Source organism: Coregonus clupeaformis, chromosome 10 (genome assembly GCF_020615455.1).
Source record: "Coregonus clupeaformis isolate EN_2021a chromosome 10, ASM2061545v1, whole genome shotgun sequence".
NCBI classification, from domain to species: domain Eukaryota; kingdom Metazoa; phylum Chordata; class Actinopteri; order Salmoniformes; family Salmonidae; genus Coregonus; species Coregonus clupeaformis.
Genome location: NC_059201.1, coordinates 38,380,232 through 38,395,062, shown reverse-complemented (window position 1 = coordinate 38,395,062; position 14,831 = coordinate 38,380,232). Strand labels below are relative to the sequence as shown.

Sequence of the window (14,831 nt, the reverse complement as noted above, 5' to 3'; positions counted from 1 at the left end):
TGACATTGGTATCTAAAGGCATAATTGATAAATAAGCTATCAAAGTTGGTTTATTTAGGACATTTTGGGCTTACCCAGGCCTCCTTTAAGACTCCATAGTGTTTCATCTGTAGATGCTACAAAGCAAACATTGGTGTCATATGACGCTTTACCACTTTCTCTGTAATATGAGTAGTATTTAGATTTCAATAACCGTTTTTACATTAATTTATAAACATGAATATTGAAATAATTAATGTTTTCATTTGGCAAATTTTTCTATATATTGTTGAACATAAAATACTCTTCGGTCATATCAAAGTTCCAAAATGGGATCTCTGCTGCTTTTAGAGTTATGATCCAATTTGTAAGCATTACAGTGACTGTAAAAATGAATTCAAAATGGTTGCCCTCTGCTGGTGATGTGCAGGATGTGCAATGATACAAGTAAAGGGAGGTAAGCTCGGGCGGTATACCGTATATATAAAAATACCGTCATCTGTTTATTGGAAGTTTTTCAATAATGTGAATATTTGTAGCTATTTTATAAGTTAATACTTGCAGACAACTTGTGCAATGCGTTAGGAGATAAAGCAGATTGCTTTTCACAATTCACCTGTCACATTATTTGACATTATGAAGCTTACCGTTGGTCCCCAGAACAGTTGATGGAGTCACGTGTTTGTAAATAGCACAACGGAGATGGCGGGAGGTAGGAAGTCCATAGCGTTCTATATCTATCGGCGAGTCTCTGTTGTGCGGCTCACATGAGGTGATGAAGTTTACACTTGTATGCACAGCTGCGATTTTTTTTTCCCTGTGCTTCCTACTAGCATTATTATTCTCCTCTGTTCTTCTCCCCTCTGCTCCGTGTACACATGCTGCTCTTCCTTCAGAAAAGCATGCGTCACAACTTTGTTCATTTGAACAATTTCTCTCGTTCACTTTCACTTGTAAATGTCCACACTCACTGAAAATGACATTCGGTAGCTTCTAGCTAGGCTTGTGTAATTTTATGAGCTGGATTTGTCTCTCTTTGCATTTAGCTAGTGTCTGTGAATTTGCTATTAGTTTGTGCTAATTTTATTAGCATTCTGGTAAGAGGCCCAATGGGCTTTTCTTGCGTTTTTAGCGTCCCCTTGTGTGCTATGCTGGTAATACCATAAATCCCTGGAAAGTGGACGGTGTGACGATATGGAAATCTGGATACCGCCCAAGCCTAAAAGAGGGCTGTGATTGGTTACATAGCCTAGTATGCCAATTGTTCTGTATAAAATGGGCCATAACTTTAAAAACTAGCAGAGATCCCACTCTGGAACTTCAATATGCCCGTAGAGTATATATTGTTTGTGTGGATTTTTTTTAAACATTATTATTTTGGGTAAAAAACTCTCCAGGCCCCACTTGAACATCTAAAACTATAAAGACATGATAATGGACCTATATACTTTCAAATAACTGCCTTTTTCTGTCAAACAAATCGGTCATAAATCAATCTCAGTTCAGATTCTAAATTTCAGTCATGGGATTTTTTTCCCTTTAAAGATGCACTATGCAGAAATCACATTTCTGGTTTGTTTAAATTCGAATAGTTCGCCTAATTCATAGACTTGCTTTCTATGACAATGACAGATCTATAACTCCCTTTTTCTCCCCAATTTTTGATCTTGTCTCATCGCTGCAACTCCCCAACGGGCTCGGAAGAGGCGAAGGTGGAGTCATGCGTCCTCCGAAATATGACCTGCTTAACCGCGCTCCTTAACACCCGCCAGCGTAACCCGGAAGCCAGCCGCACCAATATGTTGAAGGAAACACTGGCGACCGGGGTCAGCCCGCAGGCACCTGGCCCACCACAAGGATTTGCTAGAGCGCAATGAGCCAAGTAACCCGGACGACGCTGAGCCAGTTGTGCGCAGTCCTATGGGACTCCCGGCCACGGCCGGTTGTGGCACAGCCCGGGAATGAACCCTGGTCTGTAGTAACACCTCTAGCACTGCGATGCAGTGCCTTAGACCGCTGTGCCACTCGGGAGGCATTATAACTCATTTTTCTATGTGATTTTGGTACGGGGGAGGGTCGGCCAAAAAGTTAGATATTGCAGCTTTAACCCCTGGGAGTGTATTGTTAATGAGGCAACAGTCGTCAACAACAGTGACTAACATGCATGATGCTTTTGGAATGTCTTGGCAATCGTCTGCAAACTCTGCATTCTACCTGGAGTCGGCGTTCTGAATCGGCTGTTTTTATTTATTTTAATTTTACCTTTATTTAACTAGGCAAGTCAGTTAAGAACAAATTCTTATTTACAATGACGGCCTACACCGGCCAAACCCGGACGACGCTGGGCCAATTGTGCGCTGCCCTATGGGACTCCCAATCACGTCCGGTTGTGATACAGCCTGGAATCGAACCAGGGGGTCTGTAGTGACTCCTCAAGCACTGAGATGCTGTGCCTTAGACCGCTGCACCACTCGGGAGCCCGGGCTGTGTATGGACCACTGTTGCTGTTTATATGGGAGGCACATTGTCCGAATATGAAGATGTTTGGACGCGTGCCCTGTCGCTCTTAAACACCTTCCTGCCCTACTGACAATTGCAAAAAAAAAATTGAAATCAAGTTTTCTTTTAGATTGTTCAACTCTTTCGATCCTTTTGAAATTAGATGGCAACTAAACAAAGCTTGAGGAAAAAATACAGAAAAACAGACTTTCGCAGTATCGAAAATGACTGTGTTTTGTGGGCAGCTTTATCATAGCAAATGTGACTATTAATGAAGTAGCATGAAAGTTAGGCTAATAATAGAAAATATCCTCCATTGTAGTCGCTTCTGAATCTACACTCACTCTCCATTTAGGTGGGGTGGCATCAAAACAGTAGAACAGTAGCCCTGTTGAACACAGTAGTCAGTCTTGCAGTAGAAGAACAACCGAGCACCGCCTGACTTGTTTAGCTACCTAGAAATAGACCGCTTGATGAGACGTCTCATCTCAGGGGGTTGCTTTGATGAGAATGGATGGAAATGCAGCAAGATATCAAAACATAGGAAGTGAGAAATGGGCACTTTTGGAAAAGTTATGCAGATTCTGGCCCAAGCAGACCCAGGTGGAGGAATGTTAATAAAACGTTTTTAGTTCCACAGGAGCTTGCTAGAACGTTATAGACGTGGTCAATATAGCCTTGATCAACTGGATGTGCCTGTGTGGAACTAGGCCTATATATCGGAAGACTGCGATCCGAAATGAAGCAGTGAGAGGAAGCCGCTGTGGACCACTTCTTTGTTCTCTGCGGTAGCAGAATATCTTGGTCGGGCATGGCTGTCGTCACAGCTTTCGTAACAGGAAACTTATGTGCAAGAGGAGAACGTACGTTTTGCAGCACAGTATACAGTATCATGGCATAGGCTACTAGGCATATACGTTTGTTGTCAAACTTTTATTTTTAGAAGGATAGAGTAGATCTATCATAAGCTTAGTGATGAGGCTGAACATTACTGCTACTACAACCAGAGATTGTTCAGTAACCTTTCTCTACTGTCTCGGCTACAAATAGAGCGATCCATCACGCCAAAGGGTGGCTGTTCTCTTACTTGACTATAAAAGATGGCACTTTGTGTTGTGTGAGTATGGCCTAGGTATGAAGTAGAAACACTTGACTAGTGCCTCTTTAATTAATAATGTCCTCTCTCCACTTAAGTCACTGGGACGTCCCTCTCACGGCACACACCCCTCTGTGGATACACACTCACACACACACACACACTCACTCACCCACTGAGAGAAAGGGTTTGGGGACTGCTTAGGTGGGCAAAACACATTTAGCCAGGTCGCCATAGACTGATGCACTCAGACCTATAGATCAGACTGGTAGGCACTACACTCACAAACTGCATCCATGTGGCTACTAGCTCCACTTAGTATGGGATGGCTTCGCCTCACCACCATGAACACGCCACCCTATCACAGCAGGGTGACAGCAGTGAGTCATGTTTGTCCAAAAAGGTCATTTAGGCTCCCAATGATGCAAGCCGGTTCATAAGCACAACGGCTGATTCATACCAGACAGCTGATGCAACCCTTCTACATTTGGCCTAATTTAGAGAGGAAGCTTCTACTTCAATTAGGCTAATGTGAATATAAAGTTGCTAATGTTAATGGGGAATGGTTGTCATAGCCGAGTCATTGGTTATGAGGATGGTTGCTCTATGGGTCAGGTGAGGGGAGGCTGGGGCATTGTACAGGAAGGGTTCAAGGGTCAGGCTGGTTTTGGACGAGCGAGGGGTTTGGGGTACTAGCAGCCAGACTGCAGGGGAAGGAAGCAATGTGCTGGGCTCTCGCTGTTTTACCACTTTCCTGCAGTCTGAATCAGCTGGATAGACAGACTAGCCTACTAGGGAGGAAGAGAAGCAGAGAGAGGGGTAAAATGATTGTCATAGACTGCGGCTTTCCATACTTCGTTTCTGCACGTTGTTATTGGGCACATCTTTTAAATTAAGCAAAACACCATTTAGGAGGAAGGAAGGAAATGTGATACATTTAATTTTAGTATGACATGCATAATCTACAGTTAAGTGTTGGCCACAGACGTCAGTTCAACGTCTAGTTTTGATTTACATTTGGCTGAGTTGTCAACTAACGTTAATAAAAATTTAAAAATCACCATTGGATTTAGGTTAAAAGTTGACAAAAAAAAGACTAAATGCCCATACGTTGACTTTTTGCAAATCCAATCTGTTTTCCACGTTGATTCAATGTCATCACGTAGATTTGGTTGGGTTGAAATGGAAACAACGTTGATTCAGCCAGTTTTTGCCCAGTGGGTTGAGTTTGTAGACCTAGGATATTTTCCTATTTGTTCTATCCTGGATTCAGCTTAGTGCCGTCTTCAGCGATTAGTCTGCTTTAAAGTCAAGTGAAACAAACACTTGCGATGCACTAGGCCACCCTTTTAATTTAGGAACACCTCTTCTAAATTTAGCACAGGGACGTGGCGCAGTGGTGTAAGGCACTGCATCGCAGTACTAGCTGTGCCACTAGAGATCCTGGTTCGAATCCAGGCTCTGTCGTAGCCGGCCGCGACCGCGAGACCCATGGGGCGGCGCACAATTAGCCAGCGTCGTCCAGGGTAGGGGAGGAAATGGCCGGCAACGCCAGGGTTGTGGGTTCGATTCCCACGGGGGGCCAGTATGAAAATGTATGCACTCACTAACTGTAAGTCGCTCTGGATAAGAGCGTCTGCTAAATGACTAAAATGTAAAAATTGTAGAATCCTGATTCCCTATCCTCGTTTAGAGGTGGAAAATGGCACAAGTGAAATCCTCCCCGTGTGCAGCGCAGCAGCTTTGGCTGAGGTCTGAGGGGAAACTGCAGCACTGGTTGAGGTTTTTGTGGAGGTGGTTGGCACGGTTTGTGCATAGAAGGGAGAACTGTAATTGTGGATGTTTTTTGTCAGCTGTGGGTGCGTAAATGTGGGTGGATAAGACCGGGGAAGGGTAGCAGAAGCGGGCAAAGAGCGAAAGTATTGGGGGAAGGATAGTTACAGTGCTAGGCTAAATAATATGCAGCATGAGTCTGCAAGCTCGAATACCAAGTGTGGTTTTCACAATCCATTTAAAAACGATTCTATGTGCTAAGGGGCTTTTCCATCTAGAAGGACCCATGAGCACCAACATGTAAATGAAAGCTAAGAGTCTATACATTTTTCAACCATCTTCCATCCAAAAAAAATTTAAAAAGCAAAGGCTTTGATTTATGGTCAAACCGATGGAGAAGGGGTCTTAGACAACATCTACCAGAAAAAGTCTTAAAAGGTATTAGAAATACATCAAAACACAATAATGTTGAAGACCCCTGCCAACTAATATCAACACTTATATTTCGTTTTAGAGAAATTATTTGCCTTCTGTAAGTTTAAGAAACATTGCCTTGTAATTCCGTCACCAAAAACCCACATATCTTGATAAGTTATTTTCTAATTTCTCTCCCTCATGAGGGAGTATAATGAAAGTTCACAGAAGTAACAAGTAAAGGTAAACATTCCAATTAGCTAGTGTATTTACTGATACTGTTTGTTTATGAATAGTTAAGTGATTAAAACTCATAATTCTGTTACCAAATCGGTAGTGGAATTACTGCAATTGAATTGGCTACAATGGGAAATCATAGTAGTCACAAACCACAGTTGGGTCACCTGCTACTGTCCTCCCTTCCACTGGCATACTGATATGTTCAGCTCAACTGTTTTCTTTCTGTCGTCTGTTGGTCAAAGCAAGACTGTGAAAACATTCTGGACAACCCCTCTCTCTCTGCCACTCTCTCACTTCTCTCTTTCTCTCCAGTTAATGTCACCTCTCCTGGTTCTTAGTGACACCTACCATAACACCTACCCTCTTTCTGTTTACTGTATCAAGCATCCTCGCCCACTGAGCACTGACCGACACCGGATGTCCATGGATGTTGAAAAGTAGTTGAAATGTGTTCAGTCCGCCTGGCCGGACCAAATCTCAACCAATCATAGAAATCTATGTTTCACAAGTTTGGACAGCAGAGAACGGTACAATACAGAACAGGAAATAAAAGTAGATTACACTACTGTACAGTAGAGTTAAGTACATTAGAGCACACTGTACTGTGATGTCCAAACTTGTGAAACATAGACGTCTATGATTGGTTCAGATTTGGTCTGGTCCGGACCAACCATATATTGTCTTGTTTGGGGGCGGAGCTCATTAGAATAATATCCGGTGTATAGAATAATACCCAAATATATGCAAAATAAGGGTATTGCCTGTTTCTACCTTTGTACCTATTCAGGATACATCACCATGAAGAGCATGATAATCATATCCATAATTATGCATTTCTGTATAGTACAGATCAGGGACCCGTGACGTCATTCCGTTACCGTAATTATGTAAAACTCAAGGTGTCAGTCATGTCATAGCTGACACCCCATTCTTTCTGGGAAATGTGGTCGCATAAAAAGCTGAGGGGGATTTTACCGTAATTCTGTTACCCAACTTTGCATCAGCACAGTTCTTCCAGCAAATGTGTTTTTGTGAAATTTTCTGTGAAATTAGTAGACCTTGTATGTAGTGTTGTATGGTTTGTTCAACTTTGAAATCAATGGATTTTGTTTGGCATATATTTTAATGTGAAAAACCTTTGTCTCTGCGTAATTCCATTACCGTGGAATTGCCCCTAACAAAACAGAATACATACTACTAGTTGATAGTCTCCCGAGTGGCGCAGTGGTCTAAGGCACTGCATCGCAGTGCTAGCTGTGCCACTAGAGATCCTGGTTCGAATCCAGGCTCTGTCGTAGCCGGCCGCGACCGGGAGACCCATGGGGCGGCGCACAATTGGCTCAGCGTCGTCCAGGGTAGGGGAGGGAATGACCGGCAGGGATGTAGCTCAGTTGGTAGAGCATGGCGTTTGCAACGCCAGGGATGTGGGTTTGATTCCCATGGGGGGGCCAGTATAAAAAATGATGTATGCACTCACTAACTGTAAGTCGCTCTGGATAAGAGCGTCTGCTAAATGACTAAAATGTAAATGTAAAAATGTAGACCCATCTTAACCACTTGCTTTCCCCTAAACAGTAAGGATGGATCACAGTTATTCCCCCTAGATACAAGTGGCACAGTAGCTGTCTTTTCCACCCAATTCTGAGGCTCTGGCAGTAAATTCCTGATAACCAGGCATTGTGTGTGTGTGTAGTTATCACTGCTCAGTCAGTGAGGCCGCACCCAATTGGACTGGTTGGGATGACACCATTCAGTCAGGCCACCCAGGCTGCGCTTTAGGCACTTTCCTACACACACACACCCTCATTTCAACTGACTCCCTTTCATTGTATTTCGAGGTGAGCCCCACTGCAGTCAATGCAGAAATGCGACACAAATTTTATTTAAATTATTGCGCAATACAGGCAATTTTGCCAAGTCCGTGTCCAAATTCAAAATCGGAACAAAGTTGTCTCAATCCAGTCTCTGCGTTCCTTCTCAGTCTAACTTCTCGATTTATCTCCAGAGCTCGGGTAACTAGTCTGTCTGCCGTCTTGCGTATAGCCCAAGTTGAAATGCATATATGCCTACATAAGATGTTGCTTTTTTTTGTTCCCTTCGCTGTGTCCCAGAATAATGTGGTCATTTATTATTCATGTTGTTACGGAGCACCACCTGGATACAAAACACATCCAGAAAAGAGGAGAGAGCGAGCGACTGGGATTTAGCAGACACAGAATGGTGGGGTTCTATGCGGGTCTGATGGCTGTTGGTTGCAGCATGGTACTGGCAACATCGGGGTTGTGGGTTCGATTCCTGCATGGATCACAGTAGTGTGTTAGGCTAACATTGGATAAAAGCTGCTAAATCACCACCTGGGATCAGTCAAGCCTTCCACACCTCAACTATGCCTTTTCTACCAAATGTACAAACAATTGTTGACTTCATGTACACTGAACTAAAATATAAATGCAACATGTAAAGTATTGGTCCCATGTTTCATGTGCTGAATAGAAAATCCCAGACATTTTCCATACGCACAAAAAGCTTATTTCTCTCAAATGTTGTGCGCAAATGTGTTTATATCCATATCGGTGAGCATTTCTCCCCCTTGTGCTGGGGACAATAAAAGGCCACTAACATGTGCTGTTTTGTTACACAACACAATGCTGCAGATGTTTGAGGGAGCGTGCAATTGGCATGCTGACTGCAGGATTGTCCACCAGAGCTGTTGCCAGAGAATTTAATGTTCATTTCTCTACCATAAGCTGCCTCCAACGTCGTTTTTAGAGAATTTGGCACTATGTCCAACTGGCCTCACAACCGGACTACGTGTAACCACTCCAGCCCAGGACCTCCACATCAGGCTTCTTCACCTGCGGGATCGTCTGAGGGGGGGTGGGGGGGTGCTGAGGAGTATTTATGTATTTAATAAAGCCCTGTCTGGGCCTGGCTCCCCAGTGGGTGGGCTTGGCTGCCAAGTGGGTGGGCCTATGCCCTCCCAGGCCCACCCATGGCTGCACCCCTGCCCAGTCTTGTGAAATCCATAGATTAGGGCCTAATTCATTTATTTATTTCCTTATATGAACTGTAACTCAGTAAAATCTTTTAAATTGTTGCATGTTGTGTTTATATTTTCGTTCAGTATAGTAGAAATGTTCTCAACAGGCAAACCAGTAAGATACAAGTTAAAGTAATAATACAAAACTAGTGAAACTAACTAGTGAAACATTTCTAAGCACCTCTTTGAGATTCTAAGTGTCTTCCTCCTTTTCTGTTTGCATCCAGGACCACACTTTGCGAATGAGTGATTGATGCCAAATTCGCTCCTTAAGGTAAGAGATCAACTCCTTGTTCCACTCATATCATTATAGGGTCATTCCATATGATTTCACTTTCTGACTGCACCCCTTTTTGGTTTGACAAAACGTTCCATACATTGACTCTGTACCAGTACTCCCTGTATATAGCCTCCCTACTGTTATTTTATTTTACTGCTGCTCTTTAATTATTTGTTATTTTTTACTTATCTATTTTTTACTTCACTTATTTTTCTTAAAACTGCATTGTTGGTTAAGGGTTTGTAAGTAAGCATTTCACTGTAAGGTCTACACCTGTTGTATTTGGCGCATGTGGCAAACACAATTTGATTTGATGTTTGCCCATGGAAGAAGTAATCAAAGTGACTTTTTCGAATTGAATGCCAAAACATTCAGGAGATAGACGTGCTCAAACTTGACCCATTTTGCATACCCCACCATACCATGAGACATCACTGGAAAAGATAAATGGTTGAGATTTAATATAATTGAATAGCTTACAAACAGTGTTGTCAAACTATTTTATTATTTCTTGCATTTTTATTTTTTTTATCCAGCAATTATCAAAGTTTGACAACCCTGTTTTTTAAACTGATTGAATTCTGATTGAATTCAAATGGATTTACCCTATAGTCAATGCATTTAAGACTCTTATATTTTCTTGTACAAAAATGTTAATCCTAAGAAAACATGTACCCACATCTAAAAGTGATCACCAAGGATTGGGCCTCCAGTTACAACACATCTGAATTGATAATCCAATCATAACCAGTTGCACTGTGAAAGGGTAATTTTTGGGTTGTCAGTAAGGCATGTGTCCCCGTTCTCCCAGGGCAGTATGGGTGTGTGTCCCCTGCTCCTGCTGCTCAGTGTGGCCCTCTGGGTCTCCGTCTCAGCCCAGGGACCACCTCTCATCCCCACAGGTAAGGAGGACCCACATGACATCACCTGAACAGCTGGATCCTACCGCTGACACCATTTTGACATGTGTATTGTAAAATACTTGTTTGTATCACTGCAACTCCAATGAAGTTGCAGTTGAGGCATAAATTACTCAACTCAAACATCAGGGTTTCTCAAAGTGGGGTCACGGAGGTACGCCAGGGGGTCCGCGGCCAGATCTCTAAATATAACACAATTATATAGAATGTTTTTTTATATAAATAAATATTACTAACAGATTCAACTAATTTTGTCCAGGGGATCTGTGGAATAAGTTTAGAGTGTGTAATACAATGTAATATTATTAATCTACAATTTATGTTCTTAACCCTGGGCAAAATGGGGATATTGGTATCCACAGTACTCCACCAATTATAATTTTTTCAACAAAAAATGCATTGTAATTTAAACTTTAAAACTGCAAAGTTCTCTCTGCCCCACGACAAAATGTGTAGAATTGCAGAAAATTAACTTGAAAATGTCAACATTTTCTCGAAGAGGCAGGCCTTTAAAATGTTCCTTCCCAGGGCCAGAGACTTGGTTTGTCTGTCCATGCACTGCCAAAGTCATAGTGAAACTCCTTGTATGCTATTCTTATCTCACTGAAGTTATGTTCTGATTATGAGGGGGTCCCCGATGAATTAGCTATCACAAAAGGGGTCCCAGGACCCAAAAAGTTTGAGAATCCGTGGCCTAGATAAACTGTATCTCTCTCGTAGAAGGTCCAGTCCCCACTGCCAAACCCGCGGACCCTCCAGCCACCACCCTCCACAATGTTCCCGTGGCAACAACCACCACCACCCTTCCAACAACCGCAGCCCCCACGGCTGCCGTGACGACCCTGACAACAACCAGCACTGTGGAGCGGGTCATTATGACTGCAGGCCCCAGTGCCACCCCTGCGCCCGCCCCCAATCCACCACCCCCTGGCCCAACCAAAGCCCCCCAAGTGTCCATGGGGGCAACCGCCGACCCACAACCACCCCCTGCTCCGACCACGGTCAGTCAGGGAGGGGGAGGGGAGAATGGGACCACACCCTCTGCTCCGGAGACAACGTCCTTGGACAGTCACACAGATCCCCCGCTTGAGACCGCCACAGAACCTACAGTGGATGCGGCGTCGGCCGACACGAGTGGTGCCACTACTACAGGTGTGTGTGTCTGTATCTGTGTTTTATTGAGTGTTTTTGTGTGTGCTTGTGAGAGTGAAAGGCGAGCAGGTCAGTGCTGTGTGTGTGGGGTGTAGGATGTTGTTTTTTATGTTGGATAGTAATGGTACTCTTGTTTTACCCTCCTCAGGTGGAGAAGACGACACAGGTAAGACTGTGTGTGTGTGTGTGGTCTCGAGTTACAACGTCATGCAGAATGGTCATACAGCTAAGATGAGCACAACATACAGTGCCTTCAGAAAGTATTTATACCCCTTGACTTATTCCACATTTTGTTGTTACAGCCTGAATTCAAAATGGATAAAAAAATAAATAATTATCTCACCCTTCTACACACAATACTCCATAATGACAAAGTGAAAACATGATTTTAGAAATGTTTGCAAATGTATGGAAAATTAATTACAGAAATATCTAATTTACATACGTATTCACACCCCTGAGTCAATACATGTTAGAATCACCTTTGACTTACCCAGTCTTTCTGGGTAAGTCTCTAAGAACTTCGGATTGTGCAATATTTGCACATTATTCTTTTTTAAATTCTTCAAGTTCTGTTAAGATGGTTGTTGAACATTGCTAAACAGCCATTTTCAAGTCTTGCCATAGATTTTCAAGTCTATTTAAGTCAAAACTGTAACATTCAATGTCATCTTTGTAAGCAACTATTCCGTTTCTTTTTATCCTAAAAAACTCCCTAGTCCTTGCCGATGACAAGCATACCCATAACATGATGCAGCCACCACCATGCTTGAAAATATGAAGAGTGGTACTCAGTGATGTTTTGTGTTGGATTTGCCCCAAACCTAACGCTTGGTATTCAGGACATAAAGTTAATTTCTTAGCCACATTTTTTGCAGTATTACTTTAGCGCCTTATTGCAAACAGGATGCATGTTTTGTAATATTTTTATTCTGTACAGGCTTCCTTTTCACTCTGTCAATTAGGTTAGTATTGTGGAGTAACTACAATGTTGTTGATCGATCCTCAGTTTTCCCCTTCTTTGCGAATTAATCTGTGTTTGAAATTCACTGCTCGACTGAGGGACCTTCAGATAATTATACACTATATATACAAAAGTATGTGGACACACCTTCAAATGAGTGGATTCGGCTATTTCAGCCACACCTGTTGCTGACAGGTGTATAAAATCGAGCACACAGCCATAGACAAACATTGGCAGTAGAATGGCCTTTCTGAAGAGCTCAGTGACGTTCAATGTGGCACCGTCATAGGTTGCCACCTTTCCAACAAGTCAGTTCGTCAAATTTCTGCCCTGCTAGAGCTGCCCCGGTCAATTGTAAGTGATGTTATTGTGAAGTGGAAACATCTAGGAGCAACAACAGCTCAGCCGCGAAGTGGTAGGCCACACAAGCTCACAGAACGGGACCGCCGAGCAATGGCACACAAGCCTAAAATCACCGTGAGCAATGCCAAGCGTTGGCTGGAGTGGTGTAAAGCTCTCTGCCATTGGACTCTGGAGCAGTGGAAACGTGTTCTCTGGAGTGATGAATCATGCTTTACCATCTGGCAGTCCGAAGGACGATTCTGGGTTTGGCGGATGGCAGGAGAACGCTACCTGCCCGAATGCATAGTGCCAACTGTAAAGTTTGGTGTAGGAGGAATAATGGTCTGGGCTGTTTTTCATGGTTCGGGCTAGGCCCCTTAGTTCCAGTGAAGGGAAATATTAACGCTACAGCATACAATGACATTCTAGACGATTCTGTGCTTCTAACTTTGTGGCAGCAGTTTGGGGAAGGCCCATTCCTGTTTCAGCATGACAATGCCCCCATGCACAAAGCGAGGTCCATACAGAAATGGTTTGTCGAGACTGGTGTGGAAGAACTTGACTGGCCTACACAGAGCCCTGACATCAACCCCATCAAACACCTTTGGGATGAATTGGAACCCCGACTGCGAGCCAGGCCTAATCGCCCAACATCAATGCCGGACCTCACTAATGCTCTTGTGGATGAATGGAAGCAAGTCCCCGCAGCAATGTTCCAACATCTAGTGGAAAGCCTTCCCAGAAGAGTGGAGGCTGTTATTGTGAAAATGGGGACCATTAACTCCATATTAATGCCTATGTTTGTGGAATGAGATGTAAGATGAGCAGGTGTCCACATACTTTTGGTAATGTAGTGTATGTGGGGTACAGAGATGAGGTAGTAAGTAAGTAGCCTTGCACAAGCCTTTGCTTGTGTGAGCTGGAACGGGACCATACATATAATTGTATGTGAGCTGGAACGGGACCATACATATAATTGTATGTGAGCTGGAACGGGACCATACATATAATTGTATGTGAGCTGGAACGGGACCATACATATAATTGTATGTGAGCTGGAACGGGACCATACATATAATTGTATGTGAGCTGGAACGGGACCATACATATAATTGTATGTGAGCTGGAACGGGACCATACATATAATTGTATGTGAGCTGGAACGGGACCATACATATAATTGTATGTGAGCTGGAACGGGACCATACATATAATTGTATGTGTGGGGTACAGCGATGAGGTAGTCATTCAAAAATATGTTATAGCACACAGAGTGAGTCCATGCAACTTATTATGTGACTTGTTAAGCACATTTTTACTCCTGAACTTATTTAGGGTTGCCATAACAAAGGGGTTGAATACGTATCGACTCAAGACATTTCAACTTTTCATTTTTATTCATTTATAAAAACATAATTCCACTTTGACATTATGGGGTATTGTGTGTAGGCCAGTGACACAAAAACTAAATGTATTCCATTTTAAATTCAGGCTGTAACACAACAACATTTGGAAAAAGTCAAGGGGTTTGACTACTTTCTGAAGGCACCGTAAGTCATAAGCAGTCGTGGCAGCGACGTGCCAATAATTGAACTGGCTTGTCGAACACACGCAGTATTCAAGCCCTGCATCATCTCACAGTATGAGCCGTTGAATTGGAATGGGCCGAATAGTCCTCCTCCTCTACTCCTCATCAGTTTCACTTACCTTCCTACCAACGTGGTGCCTCACCATTCAATGTGTACATTGTACCACAGAGAACACTGAACATTGTTAGCTGAACGTTCCAAACTGCATTACCAAGATAGCATAGTCTCACCAACGTGAAATCAAATGTGGCCCTGTTTGGCTCAGTTGGTAAGGGTGGCATAGTGCACACAATGCCAGATTTGAGGGTTCGATTCCCACTGGGATCACAATCGGTCGCTGACGCTTTTATTCAAAGTCTGCTAAATGGTATATAATACATCATATTACGTTGCATGGATTGAGAAAGACTATATATCGATAGTTTATATTCTAATCTAGAGTATATACAATATATGACTGGTCCTCGTGTATTTGGTTAACCCCTCTGCTTCTGTAAAGCCTCATTGTTTGTGTCGTGATGACTCTTTCTGCTCTATAACAAC

At 43.1% G+C, this 14,831-nt stretch overlaps 1 protein-coding gene across 4 annotated transcripts in view; it reads left to right on the top strand.

Moving 5' to 3' along the window:
- Nucleotides 1-14,831, top strand: part of LOC121575512 (receptor-type tyrosine-protein phosphatase alpha-like) — a 43,036-nt gene that overhangs the window by 11,569 nt on the left and 16,636 nt on the right. For all 4 annotated transcript variants that reach the window (XM_041888664.1, XM_041888663.1, XM_041888661.1 and 1 more), the window contains exons 2-5: nt 9,269-9,315; nt 10,133-10,223; nt 10,962-11,393; nt 11,542-11,559. In XM_041888664.1, the coding sequence (XP_041744598.1) occupies nt 9,295-9,315; nt 10,133-10,223; nt 10,962-11,393; nt 11,542-11,559 (562 nt within the window). In that variant the 5' untranslated portion in view covers nt 9,269-9,294. The remainder of the gene's footprint in view (nt 1-9,268; nt 9,316-10,132; nt 10,224-10,961; nt 11,394-11,541; nt 11,560-14,831) is intronic.